This window comes from Vulpes lagopus, chromosome 1, assembly GCF_018345385.1.
Source record: "Vulpes lagopus strain Blue_001 chromosome 1, ASM1834538v1, whole genome shotgun sequence".
Taxonomy (NCBI): Eukaryota; Metazoa; Chordata; class Mammalia; order Carnivora; family Canidae; genus Vulpes; species Vulpes lagopus.
This window is the reverse complement of record NC_054824.1, coordinates 28760346-28782547: the sequence shown is the minus strand read 5'-3', so window position 1 is coordinate 28782547 and position 22202 is coordinate 28760346. Positions and strand designations below refer to the sequence as shown.

Sequence of the window (22202 nt, the reverse complement as noted above, 5' to 3'; positions counted from 1 at the left end):
CTTTGAGGTGTTTTTAATAAGGGCATTAGTAGCCTTCGTGAAGGCGCTGCCTTTATGATTTAATCACCAACCAAAGACCTTATTTCCTAATACCATCACACTGGAGGCTAAGATTTTTCTTTTTCTTTTTTTTTTTTAAGACTTTATTTATTTATGCATGAGAAACACACAGAGAGAAGCAGAGACATAGGCAGAGGGAAGAGCAGGCTCCCTATAGGGAGCCTGATGGTGGGACTGGATCCCAGGACCCGCGGGATCATGCCCTGAGCCGAAGGCGGATGCTCAACCACCGAGCCACCCAGATGTCCCTGGAGGTTAGGATTTCAACATGAATTTTGGAGGGGCACAAACATTCAGTCTGTAGCAATAGACTTCTTTGAACATGCCTTCTTTTACATTAAATATTCCTCTGGTACTATGTTACAAACTGCTTATGAGTTTAGACAGTAGCTCAATTCCATCTTTGAAAGGTTGTCTTAACTGTTCTTAACTGTTAAAATATTAGTAATATCTCTCATCCAAAAGCATATTATTTAAAGCATATTTTGAAAAAAACAAAAAGTTGGGACTCTTGAGTGGCTCAGCGATTGAGCATCAGCCTTCAACTCAGGGCATGATGCCGGTGTCTGAGATCAAGTCCCGCATCAGGCTCCTTGCAGGGAGCCTGGGTCTCCTTCTGCCTATTTCTCTGCCTCTCTCTCTGTGTGTCTCTCATGAATAAATAAATAAAATCTTAAAAAAAAAGAAAAAGAAAAAGCTATCAAAATCAAACATCCTTTACTAAATCTTCTGTTCAGGGGTAGATAAACTTTTCTGTAAGGGGCCAGATAATAAATATTTTAGGCTCTGAGGGCCCCATGACTACTGAGTCTCTTCACTACCACCACTACCACTTGTGAAAATGATTCTGAACTCCAGGGTGATAGAGAAACAGGCACGGGCCAGTTTGCCAAACCTTCCTTCAAGTGTTACAGGTTTTTTTTTTTTTTTCCTCCATTATTTGATAACTTTTGTTTCTTAGTGAATTCTTAGAAAACAGATTGCTGCCTTATGATTTTCTAATGTCCTGTGTATATTGACAATCCAGAAAATCAACTTTAGCTGGCCATTTATATTTTCTTCTATTAAATCTCTTGTGACTTTTGAGGTAAAGAAATTTTGGTCCAAGTTGCTAAGTAACTCCAACATGTGTGACAGAGTGGAGCCAGGACCAAAACTTGTTTTCTCACTCCAGGTTCAGTGCTGTTCTTGTTTTGTTAGATACCATTATGATGAACGTTTGCATGACACCATTTCTAAGCCCTACCTCATAGTCCAGATAGTTTATATTGTTCTATTTATAATTCTGATACAATGGAGATGATTTTGACAACCACCTAAATCAAAACAAAACAAAATGTAGAATTGGCGGATTTGAATTTTCTTATCTTTTTGAATGAGAATAAGAGAAAGAAGCAGCCTTCAGAGAAGCAGCGGGTAGGAGTGGGGAAAGCAGCTGACTTCAAGAAGCCACATTGAGTTCTTTCCTTTTCCTTTCTTAGGTCCCCCTAAAACAGGGCAGAAGTCTTATGGATTGGATTCGCCTCACCAAAAGTGGGAAGGATCTAACAGGATTAAAAGGCAGGTTAATTGAAGTAACTGAGGAAGAACTTAAAAGACACAACACAAAAGACGATTGTTGGATATGCATTAGAGGTACGTGGAATTTATTAGGTACAGCAACAAGTTGTAATGCTGTGACCTCATGATCATATTATTTGGTGATACGATTCACAATTAGATAACAACAATATGCCTTACACTGGGCTACAAAGTATATAATTCTGAATTTGGACAGTATTTCTTTCTTAGGTAACTGTTTCCGTACCATACCTGCACTGTAGTTCCTTTGAAAGAAAACAAGCATTTGCCAGGCAATTATTCAGGAACACTACAGTTTACATACAGTAATGGCCCACCTTGGTGCCTGATAACAGTCTTTGTGAATGGGAGAAAGTGTTTTGCCAGAAAAAATGTCTGTGAGCATCGCAAGTAAATCAGAAGATCTGTGTTTAGGCCAGATTGTTAAGTTCTCACATGAAGCAATTTTTATTATTTAATGTAAGTTTCATAGCAATATTAATTACCTGATTTTTCGCCTGTAGCAAATCAGAAGTGCCAAACTAGAAATGAGTGGGTTGGAGAGTGAGTAGAGAGATATAGGAGAGTAGTTGGTGAAGGCAAACCTCATGGTAATCAATAACCTCACATCTCAGATGGGAACAAAAGCAACAAAGAACATAGAAATGTACAGTTGGCTTCCATAGCGATGTCATTGAGTCATCCAGACATTGTTAGGTATGCCCACTATCTTCAGTTTAAAGGGTTGGTCATTCATTGCCATTATACAATTGTAATTTTATCATTGTAAAATTGTGGGATGTTGTCCTTTGTCCTGATTACACTGTAATCTGTATGAGGGAAGAGACCATGCCATGTTAGTCATACTGCTCTGTCCTTGGTGCCTGGCACATAGAGATCATCAATATGTGTTGAATGAATGTGCTTAGCATTTGTAAGAAGTTTTGTTACTTAAAGAAGTGTGTGGTTGTCATGGTAGTTTGGTGATGTGATAAATGCAAAGACACCAGTAGACACTATTAGTTTGCTAGGGATGCTGAAACAAAATAGCACAAACTAGATGGCTTAAACCATAGAAAATTATTGTCTCACTGTTCTGGAGGCTAAAGTCTGAGATCAAGTTGCGTTTTTCACAAGGCTATGAAAGAGAAATCCGTCTGTGTCTGTCACCTGGCTTCTGCTGGTTTGCTGCCCATCTTTGAAGTTGCTTGGCTTGTAGAGAAGCATTACCCCAGTCTGCCTTCAGCTTCAATTGCATTCTCCCTGTGTACATGTCTGTGTCCAAATTTCCTATTTTTACAAGGATACCACCAGGCATATTGGATTAAGACCCTACCCTACTCTAGAATGGCCTCATCTAATTATATGTGCATTGACCCCATATCCAAATAAGGTGGTGTTCTGGTTTACTGGTGGGTAGGAGTTCAACATATGAATTTGGGGGTATGCCATTCAACCCATAAGAGACACAAGTAGAACACTGAAATTTTTTTCAGTGGCAAAGGAGTGGACTCTTCCAGCCGGTGATGGCATAGCTTGTTCTAAGACAGAAGAACAGTTGTTCAACTCCCCAAAGTTTCTCAGGGAAATACAACTGTGTACCCACAACCTGGAATGAGGATTCTGCTAGATGCAGAAAACTCTTTTTGGCATTTTATTGTATTCATTTAAACATTTTTTAAAAAAGGATTTCTTTATTTATCTGAGCGCGAGAGCATGCACACATGTGAGAGGGAGGCAGGGCAGGGGGAAAGGGAGAGAAACAGGCTCCTTAGTGAGCATGGAGCTTGACACAGGGCTCCATCTCATGACTCTGAGATCATGACCTGAGCTGAAATCAAGTCGGCCACTTAACCGACTGAGCCACCCTGGCGCCCCTTCTTTTGTCATTTTACAGGTTTTTAATGCCTTCCTTGTGCTCTCTCCATGCTGCCCACCTGTTTTACAAGATGTAAGTACCTGGTAGAAAATGACTGCCACCCTCTGCGTGAGTGTTTTCTGCTAGACTGGGTGAAGTGGTGGTCAGTGTCCCAGGAGAATATCTCAGCTGGTCCAGGCTGTAAACACACGAATTCTGTTTCTGTGTAGTAGGAAGCCACTTCTTCAGAAAACTCACATATGTGAACCCTCAGTATCTTAGTGATGTTAGATAAATAAAGCATTAATATAAGACAGTCATAGTTTATTATTCACTTGGTGTATTGATGGGTATAAGGGACTAGTGTGCTATGTTCGATGTATCCTGCTCCCGGTTATGTATCTCCTATAAGGATTTAATGTATGGTACCTTTTCTGGTAAGATGATTGATTTAAGGATAAATTTGTTTAAAGTGTCTGTTGGAGAATGTGTTCTACTCTATTAATAATAAGCCTGGCAGTTGTGGACAGGTTTTGATCAGAAAATAAGGAGGGAGTACATCAAAGTGGAGGGAAAAGCCTAACCTATGGAAGCAGAAAGGCTTGAGATATATTCTGGAATTTAGTTTAACTATTAGAGAGTTATAAAGAAGACTAGAAAGGTATGCTAGGTCAGATTGTAAAGGACCTTGAAAGCTAGGCTCAGAAATATGTCCTTAATTTAGATGACAGTATGAGCTCTAGGAGGTTATGAATATGGGGACAGTGTGATTAGAATATGCCTTGGAAACATCAGTTTAGTGGTAGGTGTAGTGAATTAAATGGGACAAAAAGGGATCCCTGGGTGGCGCAGCGGTTTGGCGCCTGCCTTTGGCCCGGGGCGTGATCCTGGAGACCCGGGATCGAATCCCACATCAGGCTCCCGGTGCATGGAGCCTGCTTCTCCCTCCACCTGTGTCTCTGCGCCTCTCTCTCTCTCTCTGTGACTATCATAAATAAAAAAAAAATAAAATAAAATAAATGGGACAAAAAGCCTATAGCTCCTTAGAGAAGTTCAGGTGGTATTGGAGGAACCAAGACAATGGAAAGTAGGTTGAATGTAAGATAAACAGAACACTGGTAATTTCTAAGACAGTTATAATTTAAAGTAAACATGTGATTACATGTTACTGTCTTTTTCTTATTAGTTGCTCTAATTAAAAATATAAATGATAGCTTCTTAAAAGGGGAAAGATGCCAAATTTAGCTTCCAAGGTCAGAGATAGTTTAGGCTTAATTTTTTAGCAAAGCTGTACCACAGCGAAACATGGTATCATGGTATCATTTTTCCCTCTTGATAAAATACTAAATTCTTCATTTGTCTAACAATTGCCCCAGTTTTAGGTCTGTGGAAATTTCAGCTGATTGGGTTAAGATATACACAATCTTTTTAAGAAACCTGGAAAATATACACTTTGGTGTGGGTTTTTATGGCTACTATCATAGACATTATTTTCTTTTTTTGAATATATATTAGTGTTTATCTACATGTTCAAGTATGTTGAGTCTAGTCACATTCCTGAAAATGATGGTGTGGAAAGAACAATTGGCTGGCAGCAGACTGTAAGACGTAAACTAAAATGTGAGCACTGGCTTAGAATGATCTGTAAGGCAGTATATGGAGGTTCCAATTTGTTCACTTAATAATCACCATTTTCTGTTAAGTATTTAATTACTGTAATGCATTAGGAGGTAATTGGAATGTTGAGGGAATGGATAGGAGAGATAATGCCTTTAAAAAATCTTGTTGAATTTACCATTGATGTAGAATTTTATAGTTTTCTCCGTTATTGCTGTTCTTTCTTGAAAACTAAAGATGATTTACAAACATGCGAAACTTTGAGCAAAAATCTAAATCACTCATCTGTGAGAGCTCTGTAGAGCCTAAATCAGACATTGTTTCTCCCCTGTATTTATTGTAGGATGTAGTCCGTATGGGTAATGATATATTAAATTAGAAAATCATTTTTTGGCATCAAGATATACAGCCTTTGATCTCAGACGGGAATGTTAGTCTGATACTAACAGTTATTTAATGAATGGTATTTAGAAAAAGTTGATTACTATCAGTAGATTGGCTGCTCTGTTAAAAATTGATCAAATTTGGGATACCTGGGTAGCTCAGTTGGATAAGCCTCTGACTCTTGGTTTTGGCTCAGATCATGATTGCAGGGTCATGAGGTTGAGTGCCAAGTTTGGCTCTGTGCTCAGCTGGAGATTCTCTTTCTCCCTCTCCCTCCACTTGTACGTGCACATGTGTGCACCCTTTCTCTTTTCCCTCTCAAATAAGTAAATAAAATCTTAAAAATAATTTAGCAGATTAAGTTGCTCATAAGGGATTTAATGGATTTCATTTATAACAGAAATAAACATGCTTTGATTTCTCCTAATGCTGATATATACTAGTAAATTGAAGAGGCCTGCTTAAGATCACTGTAAAAGTGACTTCAAATGGGACCTTATTCTTCATGTTTCATTACTGTTTAGAATAGTTTGGTGCACCTGGGTGGCTCAGTCGGTTGAGTATTGGCTCTGGATTTTGGCTCAGGTCATGATTTCAGGGTCCTAGGATCAAGCCCTGCCTCAGCTTCATGCTGGGTATGGAGTCTGCTTGGGATTTTCTCTGCTACCCTTTCTCCTCACTGCATGTTCTCTCTCTCCTCTCTCCCTCTCAAAAAAAAAAAAAAAAAAAAAAAGAAAAAGAAAAAGGAAGAAAGAAAAGAAAATCTTGGCAAATTGATTCCGAGAAGTAGCATTTAGTCCTATAATATTTCTAATCCAAATTCCTAGATTTCTAGATACATTTACAGTAAACCTTTTTAAAATTTACTTTGTAGTATGGTACTATAAATTTTTGTGTATACAGTCAATCCTCATTATTCATGAATTCCAAATTTACAAATTTGCCTACTCACTAAAATTGCTTTGTAACCCCAAAAATCAATACTCACAGTGCTTTCATAGTTATTTACAGACATGCATAGGGCAGGGAAAAATTTGTTTGGCCCAAGCACACATTCTTACATGAGGTTGAACAAAGCGATGCTCTGCCTTCGTCTTTCTGCTCTCATACTGTAAAGATGTGTCTTCTTTGAGGTCTAATTAGTGCCAAGTTTTTCTTATCTTATGCTTTTTGTCGGTGATTTTGGTTTAAAATGGCCCTCAAGGATAGTGCTGAAGGCTGTGATGTGGCTACAGAGAAAATATTTATGTTAGATAAACGTTGTTCTGGCATCAGTGCAGTGCTGTTGGCTGTGAATTAAATACTCATGAAGCAGCAATACCTATTGAATATGGTGTCTTTAAACAGAAACACACCTTAAGCACCATGGTTATGTGTGGTTTGACAAAAATGTAACCAGAGGCTTGCAGAAACCACACGCTACCCTTTCCCCTAGGAGCAATGGTTCAGTATCTGCTAATTTGGTGTTCACAGTGACTTTGTAAAACATGACTGCTGAGAAAATGGAGAATTGACTAGGCTATTTTTTATTTATACTCCAGAAATAAAGTGAGTTGTATATACGTTTTGGGTTAGATTCAAATCCACCAAGAACAGAGCTGATTTTTCCAAGAGGCTCTTTGCTTTAGGTTTCCTTAGCTCCTTGCCTCACTTTTATTTTGAGAAACTTCAGTATTATTTGCCTCTAGCAGAGAAACTTTTTTCCTCTAAGAACAGCTTTTCAAATTGGGAGCTAACTTTTTAATTTGTAATGGAATGTATTATCACAGTTATGCAGAGTGTATCTGAACAATGATATACTGTTGTTATAGGTAGCTCAGCTCTCCTGTACATGGTCTACTGTCCTCATTAATTCTTTTTTTTCCCCCAAAGATTTTATTTATTTATTCATGAGAGACACAGAGATGAGAGAGAGGCCGGCTCCTTGTGGGGAGCCTGATGCAGGACTCAACCTCAGGACCCCGGGATCATGACCTGAGCTGAAGGCAGACACTCAACCACTGAGCCACCTAGGTGCTCCTGTCCTCATTAATTCTTGACTGTGGATTTCTGAGCACCTCTCTTCTGCTATCACTTGCTTGTTTAGGAAATACAAATGAACATTTTTTTTTACAGCTACATTTCCCCTTATTTTCTAATTTGATCCATAGGTTTTCCTATTGCCTTTTTCTTACTATTAAATACAGGTAATCTCATCCTTGTTGATTTTATCTGTTCTATCCTTCTGACATCCAAGATGATTTGCTTTTCTTTTACTTTTACTCTGTCTTTATCTCCTGAATGGTCAGTCTTCTCCTTGTTTTTGTTTTTAAGTTTTCTTCTGTCTGTACCTTCCTTTCATTCACTAAAAATTCAATAGAGCAAAAAAACCTGGTGGCCTCGGGGCGTCATCTGTAACCCACAGGGGTTTTGTTTGGTTGACCCAGTGGTTTATAAACTTCAGCCAACATTTTAAATTTTCTTTGGGAATTTTTTAAATTATAAATTCAATTTTTCAAAACAATGGAGGGCTATTCAAATTCTCTTTTGTTTTTATGTCAACTTTTCTAAATTATGTTTGTTCAGTGAATTTGTTAACTTTAATCTCAGTTATTGACCATATTGACATAACGTAGTTTACAACATTCCCTTAGGAATGTCTTTAGGTTCTATAGTGAGGTACCCATTGTAGTCCAGATATTGCTAATTTTTGGCTTCTCTCTTTTTTCTTGATCAGTCTTACTAGAATTTTATTAACTTTACTAATTTTTTCACTTTTATTTTCTTTCCTGCTTGTCCATTTTCTATCTCATTAATTTCTACTATCATAGTTAGGAAGGTGGCTAATTTAAGAATTAAATTAAGAATATAATTCATTTTCCTGCAGCATTGGCATCAATATATTTATGGAGATAATTTGGAGTTATCTTTGTTATATTTTTGGTGAATATCTGAACTACCTGATTCTAAGCTTTTATGCTTAAACTATTACAGTATACTGTCTCCTGTTTTATTATATTCAACTCTAGATTGAATCCCAGTTTAGCATTTGTGTGTAATTCACTTTGAGTGCCATATATAAATTAGTTCATTAAGGAATTACCGTGGGGTGCCTATTATTTGTAGTTCCTTTTTGTGTTAATTAACAATCATATAGGATATCCATGAGACAGTTTTTATCTCTGGTAATTTAATGAAACATAGCTTTTGCTTTTTTTGGTACCTGTGTGTAGTTGTCATTCATCAGAAATAGAGAAGATAGGCTTGAACTCCTCTATCTTGGTTTATTCATTTAATCAATATTTCTTGTCCTGTGCTCTACCAGGTTCTAGGGATAACCTGGAAATATAGAACAGAGATTTCTTTTGATCTTAGGGAATTTACAATCCGGTGGAGAACACAAAAGCATTAATCAAGTCTGATAAATAATATTGTGAAGGTGAGGTACGCTGTGCTGAGTGATGCCTGCAGAAGATTGACCTGAGATCTGAAACCTAAAGGAGAGTTAACTAGACAAAGAAGAATGGGAACTGCACTCCAGCCTCCAGAAGAAGCATGTGCAAAGTTTGGGTGGTGTGGCGCTGTGAGAGACAGAGGTCATGTGCACACATGTCGGTGTTTGCCTGAATAGAAGGTGCTTGAAGTTAGTGATATGTGTCTTCTTCTTTCTTCTCTTGTTTGGTATTGGAAAGACACATTCTTTTCAAAGATACCACTGTCTGTAAGACATTTTCTTCCCTATAGTCGTCTCTGTGTGTTCTCATCAGTCCTCTCCAGCCTCATGACCGTGGACAGTAGCCTGTCCAGCACTGCTTAATACCTTTCAATTCTGTCCTTTCTGCCAACAGTTTCTTCCTTTCATCAACCCGTGACTTTGGCCCTCTCAGACTGTGTTTCTTTCGCTGGGCTTGCTTCCTTAGCCCTTGGTCTTGGACTTCTGTTAGAACATTTGTAACATTTTTTGACTATTTTTAGTATTCTTCCTATTTTAATTTAATTCGGGAATATTAGTATACTGTTTCTCTCCCTACCCCTAGCTTCTAGCACAGGGCATGGCTCCTGGTTAGTGTTTATAGTAAATGTACCTTGAATCGTGTATATATTTTGATAGGTGTAGGAGGTTGGGTTTTTTTTTTTTTTAAGATTTTATTTATTTATTCATGAGAGACATGGAGAGAGAGGCAGAGACATAGACAGTGGGAGAAGCAGGGTCCTTGTGGGGAGCCCGATGTGGGACTCTATCCCGGGACCCTGGGATCATGCCCTGAGCTGAAGGCGTAGACACTCAACCACTGAGCCACCCAGGTGTCCCAATAGTTGTAGGAGCTTTATTTTTTTATCTTTTATTTTTATTTATTTATTTTAGTTGTAGGAGTTTTAAACCACAGTATGGTTTTAATTATTTCACAAAATAGTAACCAGTTCAGAAACATGATATTTGATGTTTCCAGATTATTGGCCTCTGGAGTTCCTTAATCAGTTTGAAACTATTATTTCTGGATAACTTTTATATATAGATTCATGGTCCATTATTCATTTTTGAGTCCCATTTTAAAATGTAATAGTATTTCCATTAAGCTTCTTTTTATGGTTTCTGTCTCTAATAAAATTTCCTTTCTGTTAAATATCATCCACATTTTCTACTAGATTTTTAAAAAGATATTAATTATAGTAATTTTAATGTCCCTGTGTAATAGTCCTAGTATATGCATCATCTTAAGTCTGGTTGTGTTATTGTTTTTCTCTCTTGACAACGGGTTCTTTTGTCTTTTGTTTCTCAGTGTGACTTGTAATGTTTCATCAAATGTTACACATTGCATAAGGTGAACAGTAGAACCTAAGATATTTATGCTTAGAAATGAGTACACTTTTTTTGGCAGACAGTCTGATTGAGTCAGTCTGGGTAGTAGTTGAGCTGGTTTTGAGGTTTATTGTTGCTATTGTTATTATCAGTATACCACAGACTTCAAATTCTTCCAGCAGTGGGTTGCTGCTCACTTGGTTTTAGAGCAAAGCCTGCAGTGTTGGAGAATTTTCTCCTTGTTTCTATTCTATTCTGAGCTGACAGCTTGCCTAGGTATCTGTGCAGGATTTCCTTCTGTGCTCTTCCCCTCTCCCCATGGTGGACTGCTCTTGCGTGTTACCTGGTGCAAGACTTGTCGAGGCAGAAGGGTTTTGCAACCCTTTTCCTGTTTGAGCCTCAGTCTTAGGCAAGTCCTGTGCACTTGAGCCCCAGGGGCTGAACCTTTTCACTGCTTGTATCACTTCCTCAGTGGAGATTATCTTTTGCCTCCTACCTACTCCATGCAAGATCTAGAATGTAGGCAGGTTTCTTGGTTTTTGCCTCTCCCCATCCCCTCCCCTCCTGCCAGCTGAGCTTTGCCTTGTATTGGCAGGGGAGGAGGAAGACAGGGACAGCCTGAGCAATTTCCCTGCTTCCCTTCCAGTGCTAGAAGATGTCTATTTTGTATCAGCACAGAGTCTGGGCATGAATGTGCTTTCTGTCCCTCCCCCAGTGTTTATCTTGCATTTGCCTAGTGTCAGACCAGAGGAAAGGAAGATGAGTATTTCCTTCCTTTTCCAGCAGCAGCTAACATTTTCCTGGTATCAGTGCAGGGGCTCAAGGATGAGAGGCTTGACTGTACCTTCCCAGGAAATGGAAACATTTGCTGCAGGTGAGGGTTCAGTCTGAAGCATGGGTGAACTTCTTGCTTCTGCCCCACTGGGAGCTGATAATCACCTTATATTTGGGTAGTCCAAAAGTATACATAGACTTCTTGGTACTCCTGCTCTACCCTCAAATCTTGGAGCAGGCATTACACACCAATACCAGCAATTTTACTTTCTCAGCTCTGCCCTGCTCATAGTACTTCTCATGAGCATCTCATGAGGTAGAAAACTGTAAAAAAGAAAATTGTGGGAGGGTACAGAATCCTGTGTCTAAGGCTTCCGGGGTTCTAAATTGACGTGAGTACACATTTGGCCCTTAAAAGAGTTTGTTAAAATTTCAGGTGTTTTGTAAATGTCTCTTTTCCATGTTCTATCAAAGATGAAACAATTCATGTATCCCATCTCCTCAGAGGATCTTCTCATTCTGGATTTTAGATTATTGATTGCCTTATGACTTCAAGTCCCTGATGGGCTCAAAAACTGGTGGTTTTTATGGATTGTCTGGCTTTTTCTTTTTTCATTTTAATTTCTTTTTATTTTTTAAAGATTTCATTTATTTATTTGAGAGAGAGAAACAGAGAGAGCGCAAGTGGGAGGACAGGCAGAGGGAAAGGGACTAGCAGACTTCCCACTGACTTCAGAGTTTACAGAGCCTTGAGGCAGGGTCCAATACTGGGCTCGATTCTAAGACCCTGAGATCATGACCTGAGCTGAAGTCAGATGCTTAACTGACTGAGCCACCCAGGTGCCCTGGCTTTTTCTTTTTGTTAACGGTAGGGATAAATTTTTTATATGACTTTTTACTTTTGAAGTTCATTAGTATCGCTTAACTAATGATAGCTTAGCTTTGTAGCTGACTTGTTTTGGAAAATAAGAAATAATCCAAAGCACAAAGACATATTTACTTTTTTTTCTCCCAAGTAATTAATAGCAAGGCAGTCAAATGCTGGTCACTGGTAGACCTAAGACACAGGCAGACAGAGGGAAATAATCCCATGGAAAACTGATCTTTTAGAGAGAGGGTGTCTTGCTTAATATTGACAAATTGTAAATCCACTTTAAGTATATAGTAACTGTGGCTATTGCTAATGATGTTTGGTCATTGTTTTCCCTAAGAGAGGTTTGTGAATTTTTTTCAAAACATTTAGAGTAATGATTCCTGAAACTGTTGATAAAATTTTAATGCTTTTACTAATCCATTTCCTTTTGAATCAATTTCCTAGTTAAATGTCAGGGCTGTTTTTCCTAATACTAATGTCCATAGGATTATCTTTGATAATTATGCCTGTTGATGTTCTGAAGTGCATAGAGGCCTTTATTACATTCTATTTAAATTTTCCCATGCACACTGAGCCATTCAGATCAGTTTGTCTAAGCTCTTTTGTAAATTAGACTCAGCATGATTGAAGAAATTGTTTGGTGGAGTTAGAAGCTCTAAGTTGTATTCAGGACAGTTTTTACCTGGCTCTTTTCTAGTTTCTGTGATGTAGTACTGGCCTCATTTTTCATCTTTTTCTTTTTAAAATTGTGCACCAGAGGTTGACAATTTAAGTTGCTTAGATACTAATCTTAATTTTAGAGCCTTTCTTCAAATGTCTGTCCTTTTATTTTGCGAGTGATAGACCAGAAAGCTAAATGGAAGCTCCATGCATGTGGGCAGAACTCTTTTTTTGCATTGGTTGGCTGCACTGGCAGGTGTCCCCAACTGACTGTATATAAGTCTTTGGGCTGGAATCCCCCCATCGTCTGCAAATAAGTGTTCTGAAGGTTATTTGGGAAATGGGAGCAGCTGGGATGGTGGTAGGTAGGAGGTGGATCTTAATTTTTTTTTTTTTTTTTTTTAGATTTTATTTATCTTTTCATGAGAGACACAGAGAGAGTCAGAGACATAGGCCAAGGGAGAAGCAGGCTCCCTATGGGGAGCCTGTTGTGGGATTCTTATTCCCAGGACCCCAGGATCAAGACCTGAGCCAAAAGCAGACACTCAACCACTGAGTCACCCAGGTCCCCTGGATGTTAATGTTTTGATATGTTAATTCCTTTAGGAATTTTAGGTTTTTAGTTTAGACCTCTCCACCACTCCCAAGTGTGTTTCCTTCCATATAAGGTTTCTCTGGTTTATCCTCTGTAGAGAAAAACCCTACACTTGTTGCAGAGTTGGGAAGGGGCAGGCTGCTTGGTTGTGAAAGAAGAGAGGAGGGGATTTAAGGCTCATATTTCTTCTTACATTGAATTTGAGAACTTCCTGCCCCCTAACTTCAGAACTACCTGGAATCTCTGATTCTTATACTTTTTCTGGGAGGTGGGGGGTTCTGTTGCACACATTGGCTTTTTATAGATTCCTCAACTTACACAGGGTTTATTTTTACCTTTTTCATTCTGCTGAGTATGTTATCACTCATCCATTTGGCTTTCAGGCTCCTGAAACTTTATTACTGTCATCTCCACTGATTTCTGTGTCTTTTTGGTTTTATGTGTTATTTATCCTTTACATGTGCTCACTTGGCAGCACATATACTAAAAATGTTATTTATCCTTTACAGTCATTTTAGAAACTTTTTAGGAGTATAAGAGACAAAAGAATGCTTTTAATCTCAAAATCCTAAGGTATTCTACTATTTAACATCTAGTTGGGTACAGTATTAAGTAAACTGGTTAAAGTTAAGGATATATATTGTATTCCTAGAATAGTCACTTTAAAAATAATACAAAGAGGAATAGCTAAAAAGTCAATAGATAAAATGAAATTCTAAAAAATACTTCGTTAACCTCAAAGGAAGTAGGGAAAGAGGAATAGATAGAAAACTTATAAGATAGAAAACTTATAAAAAGAAAAAGAAAATTTGAGGATAAGGATGAAAAAGAATGTAGAAATGTCTCTTTAGGTACTCTGTAAAAGAATGAACTTTAAATATAAAGACACAGATAGGTTGAAAGTATATGTGTAGGAAACTGTATATTATCTGGACAGTAAGTATAATAAGGTTGGACTATATTAATATTAGATAAAAGATACTACCCAAACAAAAAAATCTTACTAGAGGTAAAGACATTTCATCATGTTAAATTTTTTTATTTATTTATGATAGTCACAGAGAGAGAGAGAGAGGCAGAGACACAGGCAGAGGGAAAAGTAGGCTCCATGCACCGGGAGCCCGACGTGGAACTCGATCTGGGTCTCCAGGATTGTGCCCTGGGCCAAAGGCAGGCGCTAAACCGCTGTGCCACCCAGGGATCCCGACATTTCATCATGTTAAAGTCAGTTCATTATGAAGACTTTATGCTTTAATGAAGCTTCAAAATACATGAAGCAAACATTGATAGCATTGAAATGTAGAATAAAAATTCATAGTCATTGTTGCATATTTTAATAATTTTTTTTTAAATTTTTATTTATTTATGATAGTCACACAGAGAGAGAGAGAGAGAGAGAGAGAGAGGCAGAGACACAGGCAGAGGGAGAAGCAGGCTCCATGCACCGGGAGCCCGACGTGGGATTCGATCCCTGGTCTCCAGGATCGCGCCCTGGGCCAAAGACAGGCGCCAAACCGCTGCGCCACCCAGGGATCCCTGTTGCATATTTTAATACCCTCTCTTAGCAGTTGATAGATCTAGATAAATATCAGTAGACTTAAAATAATGTGCTATTTCTTTACTGAACACAAGATGGCAAACTGGTCATGGTACTTGCAAAAATGGATCTGTGCATTTGAATACAGGAAAATATACTATGATTTTATTATGTGGAATTAATTTATTATGTGAATTATTTTACTTTTCCTTCATTTATTTTAAAACAAAATGAACAGTGGCAAATAGTGAAATAAATAGTAATACTGCAATGTAGTTGTATAATACTTGACATGTACATGATAAGCATTAAATGAATTTTTGAAAAAAAAATTTTTGTTGAATGAATATAATGTGGGACTTTAGAGTTAAATCTATGTTTGAATTTTAAACAAAAATTATTTTTAAATCTGATTACAAAAATGCCACTTTCACTTATAGCAATAGTTCTCAAACATTTTTGGGTTTAAGATCTCTTTACTCTTTTTTAAAAAACTATTGAAGACCTCTAAGGAGTTTTTGTTTATGGTTATATCTATTGATGCTTTCACCTTTCAGAAATGAAAATTATGAAATTTTAAGAGGCAGCTCTTTCTGCCCAAGATTTTACTTATTTGGTTATTTATTTGAGAGAGAGAGAGAGAGAGAGAGAGAGAAACAGAATGTGAGCGGGGAGAGGGAGAGGATCTTAAGCAGACTCCACACTGAACACAGAGCCTGACGTGGGGTTTGATCTCACTACCCTACGATCATGACCTGAGCCAAAACCAAGAGTCTGACAGTCAACCAGCCAAGCCACTCAGGCGCCCCAATTAAACCACCTTAAAAAAAAAAAAGATATTTAAAGAACATTTAAAAATTCATTTAAAAATAAAAACAATAAACTCACTATATGTATTGTATGTTATCACAAATAATAGATATTTTTATGAAAAATAACTCTCTTTTCCAAGAGAGTTTTGTTTTTCCAAAACAAAAAATAGAGAAGCGGCATCGTCTTACATTTTTGCTAATCTCTTTAAAGTGTGGCTTAGGTGACAATTGTATTTTTCTATCACTTTCTGCATTTAATCTTACCACATGTGAAAGATTTTTTAAAAGGTGGATAACATCTTAGTATTACTACAAAAATGTTTTGGCCTTGGGCCACTTACCAAAAGACTTTTGAGCTCCCTTAGGAAGCCCTGGATCATGCTTTGTGACTCTCTGACATAAGATAGAGCAAAGAAAATGAGGAATTATCGTTGGGTGTGTGGCTTGAACCATGAGGATGTAGTTCACTCCTTATCAGTGGATTATTATGGTTCTCTTGTGGTTACCTAACCTGAAAAATTGTAGGAACCTTATCTGGGAGATAGATTAGTAAGTGTAAATGTTTCTTGAGTCTAACTTTGTGTGTCTGATGTAGAGCTGGGGTTGAGAATGAGTTAGAGCTTGCCGCAATCCAGTTGTGAGTTCAGTTATCTGAGATAAGTGATTTGGGGTCTGTAGGTGGGAAAAGGCTTTTTCTGTCTATGGGAAGTTGAAGTGGTGGCTTAAAAAGAGTGCTCTGACGTTGGAAGCTTTACACATTGCTGTTGAGAATAGAAAACATTCTGGCAATTCCTCAAGAGGTTAAACATAAATTGTATTATGACCCAGCAGATTTACGCCTATGTATATACTCAAAAAGAAATAAAAATATATGTCTACATAAAAATGGGTACATGAATGTTCATGGCAGCATTATTCATAATAACCCAAAAGTGAAAACAAGCTAAATGTCAATGAACTGATGAACAGGTAAACAAAGTGTGCTCTGTCCATATACGGAATATTATTCAGCCATATAAAGGGAATGAAGTATTGATACATACTGCAACATGGATGAACCTTGAAAACATTATACTAAGTGAAAGAAGGTAAACAAAATACCATGTGTTATATGTTCCATTTATATGAAATGCCCCAAATTTGCAAGTCTCAAGAGACAGAAAGTACATTAGTGGTAACTTAGGAATACTACCTGAAGAATGTTTCTGCATATTGGTAAGTCATAGTACCTGTCACATGGTCAGTGACCTGTACAGAGACTCATCATATCAACATCAAAAGCTTAGAGGGGGTTTCACCTTTTTAAAGAACTGAGGAGTCCCCTTTGTTTCTTTTTAATACTTTTTGAAATCAGATAATGCAGCTAGTGTTATTAGTGTCTCTTTTTTAGCTGTGGCTGCTAGGAAGTTCAGGATGACATTTACTGCTCTATCACAGTAACTTTGTTAGTTGGGTTAAGCAAGTGGTATATTTTCTTTTACACATTTTGTGGGTTTTTCAAGTTTCTACAAACAAACTTAAATATTTTGTTATAAGATGTCTTAGTCTTTAGCAGTAGTAGCTAGGGTTTAAATTACAACAAATATAAAACGTATATGTGAAAAACTAGGGGCAGCATTTACCAAGATAGAGAAGAGTTCTTTCTGTGTAAAATGGCAACATTAGTTTTTAGGTAGAAAAATGATAATGATCCTTGAACGAAGCCTTTAAATAAGCAGTGAGCTCCTAGACACTGGCACTATTCAAGCAGATGCTAGATGATCATCTGTTTGTAGATCTTATAGAGGTAAGTCCTGTATTGGATTGGAAATCAGACTAAACATTACCTTTAGAGTTCTCCCAGTCTTAAGACTCTTTCTGTGATTGAATTGGCAGTAATCTCTGATGATACAAAGCACTAAGTGGTAATTTTAAAGGGAGTAATTTTTATTCTAAGAACATATTTGAGAGCTTAGAGTTCCAGACATATAACACATGAGAGATAATTTAGTATGAAAATATTAGAACAGGTACTACCAGTACATTGCCTAAAGAACTCAGTGTAGCTGTTGTTCTGAAAGTGTGCTCTCAATTTCACTGCAGCTCAGCTAGGATAATTTAGCTAAAAAATCCACCTCTGAATGTTGCTAGAGCATTTGAAAAGTGATGTATTTAAACATTAGAGTATGTGTTCCTAATAAAACTGTTGTATCTTAATTTTAGTAAGTTCTTTTTTTTTATCAATTTTTTCAGTTACATTGAGATATAATCGACATATAACACTTTGTAAGTTTAGGGTGTACCACACTATGATTGGTCTGTCTATTGTGAAATTAACTTGCTCTTAACAGTACTCAGTCAATCCTTCAATCTACTCTGGGTTACAGTTTATAAAACAAAATACAAAACAAAAAATATCAGTATAAAGGAGGGGATGGATGAATGGATGGGTGAATGGGTGGATGGATAGATTGATCGATTGATAGATCAGTAGATATTCTCCCTAAAGCCCCCTGTGTAACTGAAGGTCACCCATATAAATAACCTAAAAGCACCAGTTGGGCTGTCACCAAAATCCTCTGCTACATTCAGGATTGGTGTTTTATGAATCTCTTCCTGCCCATTTTTGTTCTTAATGTTATTGTTAGGATTTAGATTTTGCAGAATTTATTAATAGCCTAGAATTAAATTGAGATTATGCCTGTGGATTCCTAAATACTATCTATTTATATTTAACAGGCAATCAATTGTATAGATCTGCCATACTGGAGCAGAGTATCTAGAACTGTGGGAAGAAGTTAATTGTGTCATTGCAAAAATTTAGCAAGTTGCAAAATTAGTTTCTAAAAACCAGGTGGTAAGAATCCATAGGAAGCTAGAGGCTTAGACATGAGAGACTGCTGTCTAAAACCTGGGTATAGTACAAATAGAATACAATCAAGCATGAAAAAAAAAGCATAAAGTTAGGTTTTTTGCATTTATTTTCTTTTGCTACAGTTAAGTTTTAGTTGTTAGGAAATGCTTTTGAAAAGGAAAAAGAAAGGAGATAAGATAGAGGAAGAAAAAGAAAAACAGCAGTTGCATTTTGGGAGCTGGGTTTACATCTCATAATTAATAAATTACTAACACTGCCAAGTGTGGTTGGATCTAACATTTCTTGGACTGAAACATTAATAGTCTCAGTTCCTGAGAGTGAGGGATTTTATTGGTATTCCCAGTTTTGTCCATTTGAAGAGCATGGAAGCTGTTCAAATCTGGAGTGAGAATATGAGAGGATAACGGTCCATCAAAAGGGTTGTGAGGGGGCAGCCCCGGGGGCGCAGCGGTTTGGCGCCGCCTGCAGCCCGGGATGTGATCCTGGGGACTGGGGATCAAGTCCCGCATCGGGCTCCCTGCATGGAGCCTGCTTCTCCCTCTGCCTGTGTCTCTGCCTCTCTCAATCTCTCTCTCTCTGTGTGTCTCTATGAATAAATAAATAAAATCTTTAAAAAAAAAAAAAGGGTTGTGAGGTCAAGGAGAGCACCTGTGGGATGTTTTAAGCTTTATATGCTGATTATGGATAGCTGGCAAAGCTGTTTATCTTTCTACTGGTTGCTAAAACACATGACATTCCATTATAGAAGGTTCATGAACCTTCTATGTGTATTTTAAGTTTCATGTTCTTGAGAAACTCTAGTCCAGGTTTGCTTGCAGAGAAAGTTTGGAATTCCTTTGTTTGGAAGGCATTCTGTCTTAAAACAACAACAAACAAAACAAAACAAAACAAAAAACAAAAACAAACCCCACACCCACTGGGAATAATTTTGATCCTAATCATTACCTCTGGCATTTGTGGTCTGTGGATTTTAAGCATTAAACAATAGGAAAATTTCCTTCCAAATTTGGTGGGGAAGGTGGATAGGGAAGAAGAAAGGAGGGAACTCCACCAGTGTTTGGATTTTTTTTCTCAGACTTATTCGGAGGACTGCTGAAAGAGAGATTTTGTGAATTTACTTCTGTCTGTTGCCTAAATTGCTTTTAAGCCATTTTATAAAGAAATATAGCTGGTTGGTTATTCTCTAAAATTAAACTTGTGGAAAAAAGACAGTACCTTTTTGGGTCTGAAATCCAATCTCTTTCTTCTAAAGATTATTATATAGAATGAATATTTTAAGTTACCTGAAGTTATTTAAATTCACGGAGTCATAACATAAAGAGGGAATAGTCCTGGGTATAAGAAAAACCAGTTGTCCTTGTTCTCTTGAGGTGTCTTTAGGGGTGGATTTGTCTACTATATAGTTTTCAAGTAAAGGATTAAAAAGCAACTCATTTCCTTGGGAGGGCTGTTCATTAAGAAATTTTCCTCCATTTGTTGTTCCCTTTTTTTTTTAATTAAAAAAATACATTTAAATGTATGAACAGATAAAATAAATGTTTGAGGAAGATAAAAGGATTATTAAGATCTAAACCATAATCTTTGTTCCTTGGACAACTGCAGAGAAGGATTGTGCTTCCTTTCTCAGAGCATGCATCAGTGGCCTAGTCACTCCTGCTTGCCCATTGTTCACTGAGATGAAATAATGAATGTTTCATTATTTCTTTGTCTTAGGAGGCAATTCTCTATAGGTTTTTCAGATATCTGCACATCTTATAAGCAGAAACAATGGCTGTCTTTGTGCTGGACAATCTTTTCAGGGATATTTGCATAGTAAACAACCTTGGGTAGTAGAACTCCTGACTTCTAGAGTAATGGACAGGCTTGCCTACTGTTTGGTATAATAAAGGTAATGTCACCCTCCAGAACAAAGGGTGCATCTCCTTACTGCCCATTATAAAAGATTCAACTTTCCTAAACTTGAGTTCCCCTCCTGTCATGCTGTGCATTGAGTGCATAGGTACTGTCTGGCCCTCTTCACATAGGTCTTCAGGGAACCCAGCAAATGCTGATATTATAGCCACTGCTACTGCTAGTGATGTGAGTACTAAATTATCCTTTGTGTCTGATGTTTTCTGCCCAGGACCCATGAAACTGGCAGGCTAACTTGTTAGCTTGAGAGTATAGTGAAATTTTATACCCTGTATGTACTAAATACTTTGAAATAATAATAATTTGTTAAATAGGACACATTTGAAAAGTGAAAAGATTTTTTGAAACTTATATTTATAGTTTGTACAACTCTTAGGAAGTTCATTTAAGATATTATTTCCCCTTGTTTTGATATAGGGTTTGTTTATAATGTCAGCCCGTATATGGAATATCATCCTGGTGGAGAAGATGAACTCATGAGAGCAGCAGGATCCGACGGTACCGACCTCTTTGATCAGGTAAGGCGGTGAAGGTGATCATAGTATTACAGTAGAAGAATTCTCTTAGATTTAGCAGTATGATGGTTGTAGAAGAAAAAGAAAATAGTTGCACAAATTTCATATGTGTTGCTTGAATTTTGAAATGTAGGAAGATGCTCATAAGTACAACAGTTTGTTTAATTTGCCTTTGAATTATTTTGCTATAATTTAGAGATGGTTTCAAATCTGTATCTGGTCGTCTACTCTTAAGTGCTTGCTGTTTCCTCTGCTGGCATCTGTTTACTTACTTTTGATTGATTTTGAGAATTATGATGATTGACTTATGGGAGGCAGTAACAATTAGAAGAAAGAACAAGACACTTAGCTTCTCTGCGCTTAGTTTTTTCTCCTTTGGGGAGTGTTAAATAATCGTCCCGTCTTGCTATGCTGAATCTGCAAATGATGTAGAAAGTTAGATGATTAATGAATAGAAAATTTATTTTTCCTAGAGCGATAGCAGAGCTTATGTATATTTCAAAAGATATTTAAGTTAGTCATCTTTCCCCATATATTTACTAAAACCAAACATTAGCTCTTATGCTATTTAAAAGTTACATAGAGTATGTTTACTACTATTGTGAAACAACAATCTTGAGAAGAATAGAAATTTGCCTTTGTCTCACATATGCTTTATTTTGTATTTTAGTGATGACGATCCATGTTATGGCACGAGAGTTTTACCATTTGAGATACTGGAGTGAGATTGGGTTATTTTTAGAGTTGACTTTTTTTAAAGATTATTTATTTGAGAGAGAGATAGAGAGTACACATGAGTAGGTGGAGGGGCAGAGGGAGAGAATCCTCAAGCTGACTCCCTGCTGAACAAGGAGCCTGACACGGGCCTTGATCTCACTACCCAGGGATCATGACCTGAGCTGAAACCAAGAGTCGGACACTCAAAATGACTGAGCCACCCAGGCACCCCGAGTTGACTTCTGAACAAATATAATTTGATTTCTGTTCCTCCTACCTTCTCATCCATTTTAAGTTTTACTTATTAAGCAGGTTGCCAGAAATACTGTTTGTTTTATATTTTAATGATACTGAGGTGCATCTGCTTAAATAGCAGATTCCCATTTGCTGTTAATGTTCTTCCTGGGTTGGAGGAAAGTTGTGTTTGGCTATTGGTCATAATAGCAGTTTCTTTGGGAGGTTCTCATTGCTGATTTAAGGCAAATTCCTATTGTCATTTGATATTTGTTATTGTCTAGCAGTGCAAGCTAAATAGAAAAGTTTGGGAACATTTGCATGAAAAATTATCTGACATACTTTTTTCTTATATCTGTTCTGTAACCTCTTGATACTGAGTATAGTCTTCCATAAAAAGAGGTTTCATCCAGTAAAATCTAGTCTTTATATTCCTCAGTGTTGTGAGGTACAGGGACCT

At 37.3% G+C, this 22202-nt stretch overlaps 1 protein-coding gene across 3 annotated transcripts in view; it reads left to right on the top strand.

Moving 5' to 3' along the window:
• LOC121501463 (cytochrome b5 reductase 4) overlaps positions 1 to 22202 on the top strand; it is a 77082-nt gene that overhangs the window by 3756 nt on the left and 51124 nt on the right. Inside the window, exons 2-3 of one of the 3 annotated variants that reach the window (XM_041773502.1) lie at positions 1542 to 1695; positions 20694 to 20794. In XM_041773502.1, coding sequence (XP_041629436.1) covers positions 1542 to 1695; positions 20694 to 20794 — 255 coding nt within the window. Of the gene's footprint in view, positions 1 to 1541; positions 1696 to 3529; positions 3572 to 20693; positions 20795 to 22202 lie in introns of those variants that run through there. The other 2 variants (XM_041773511.1, XM_041773519.1) reach the window with 2 other exon arrangements.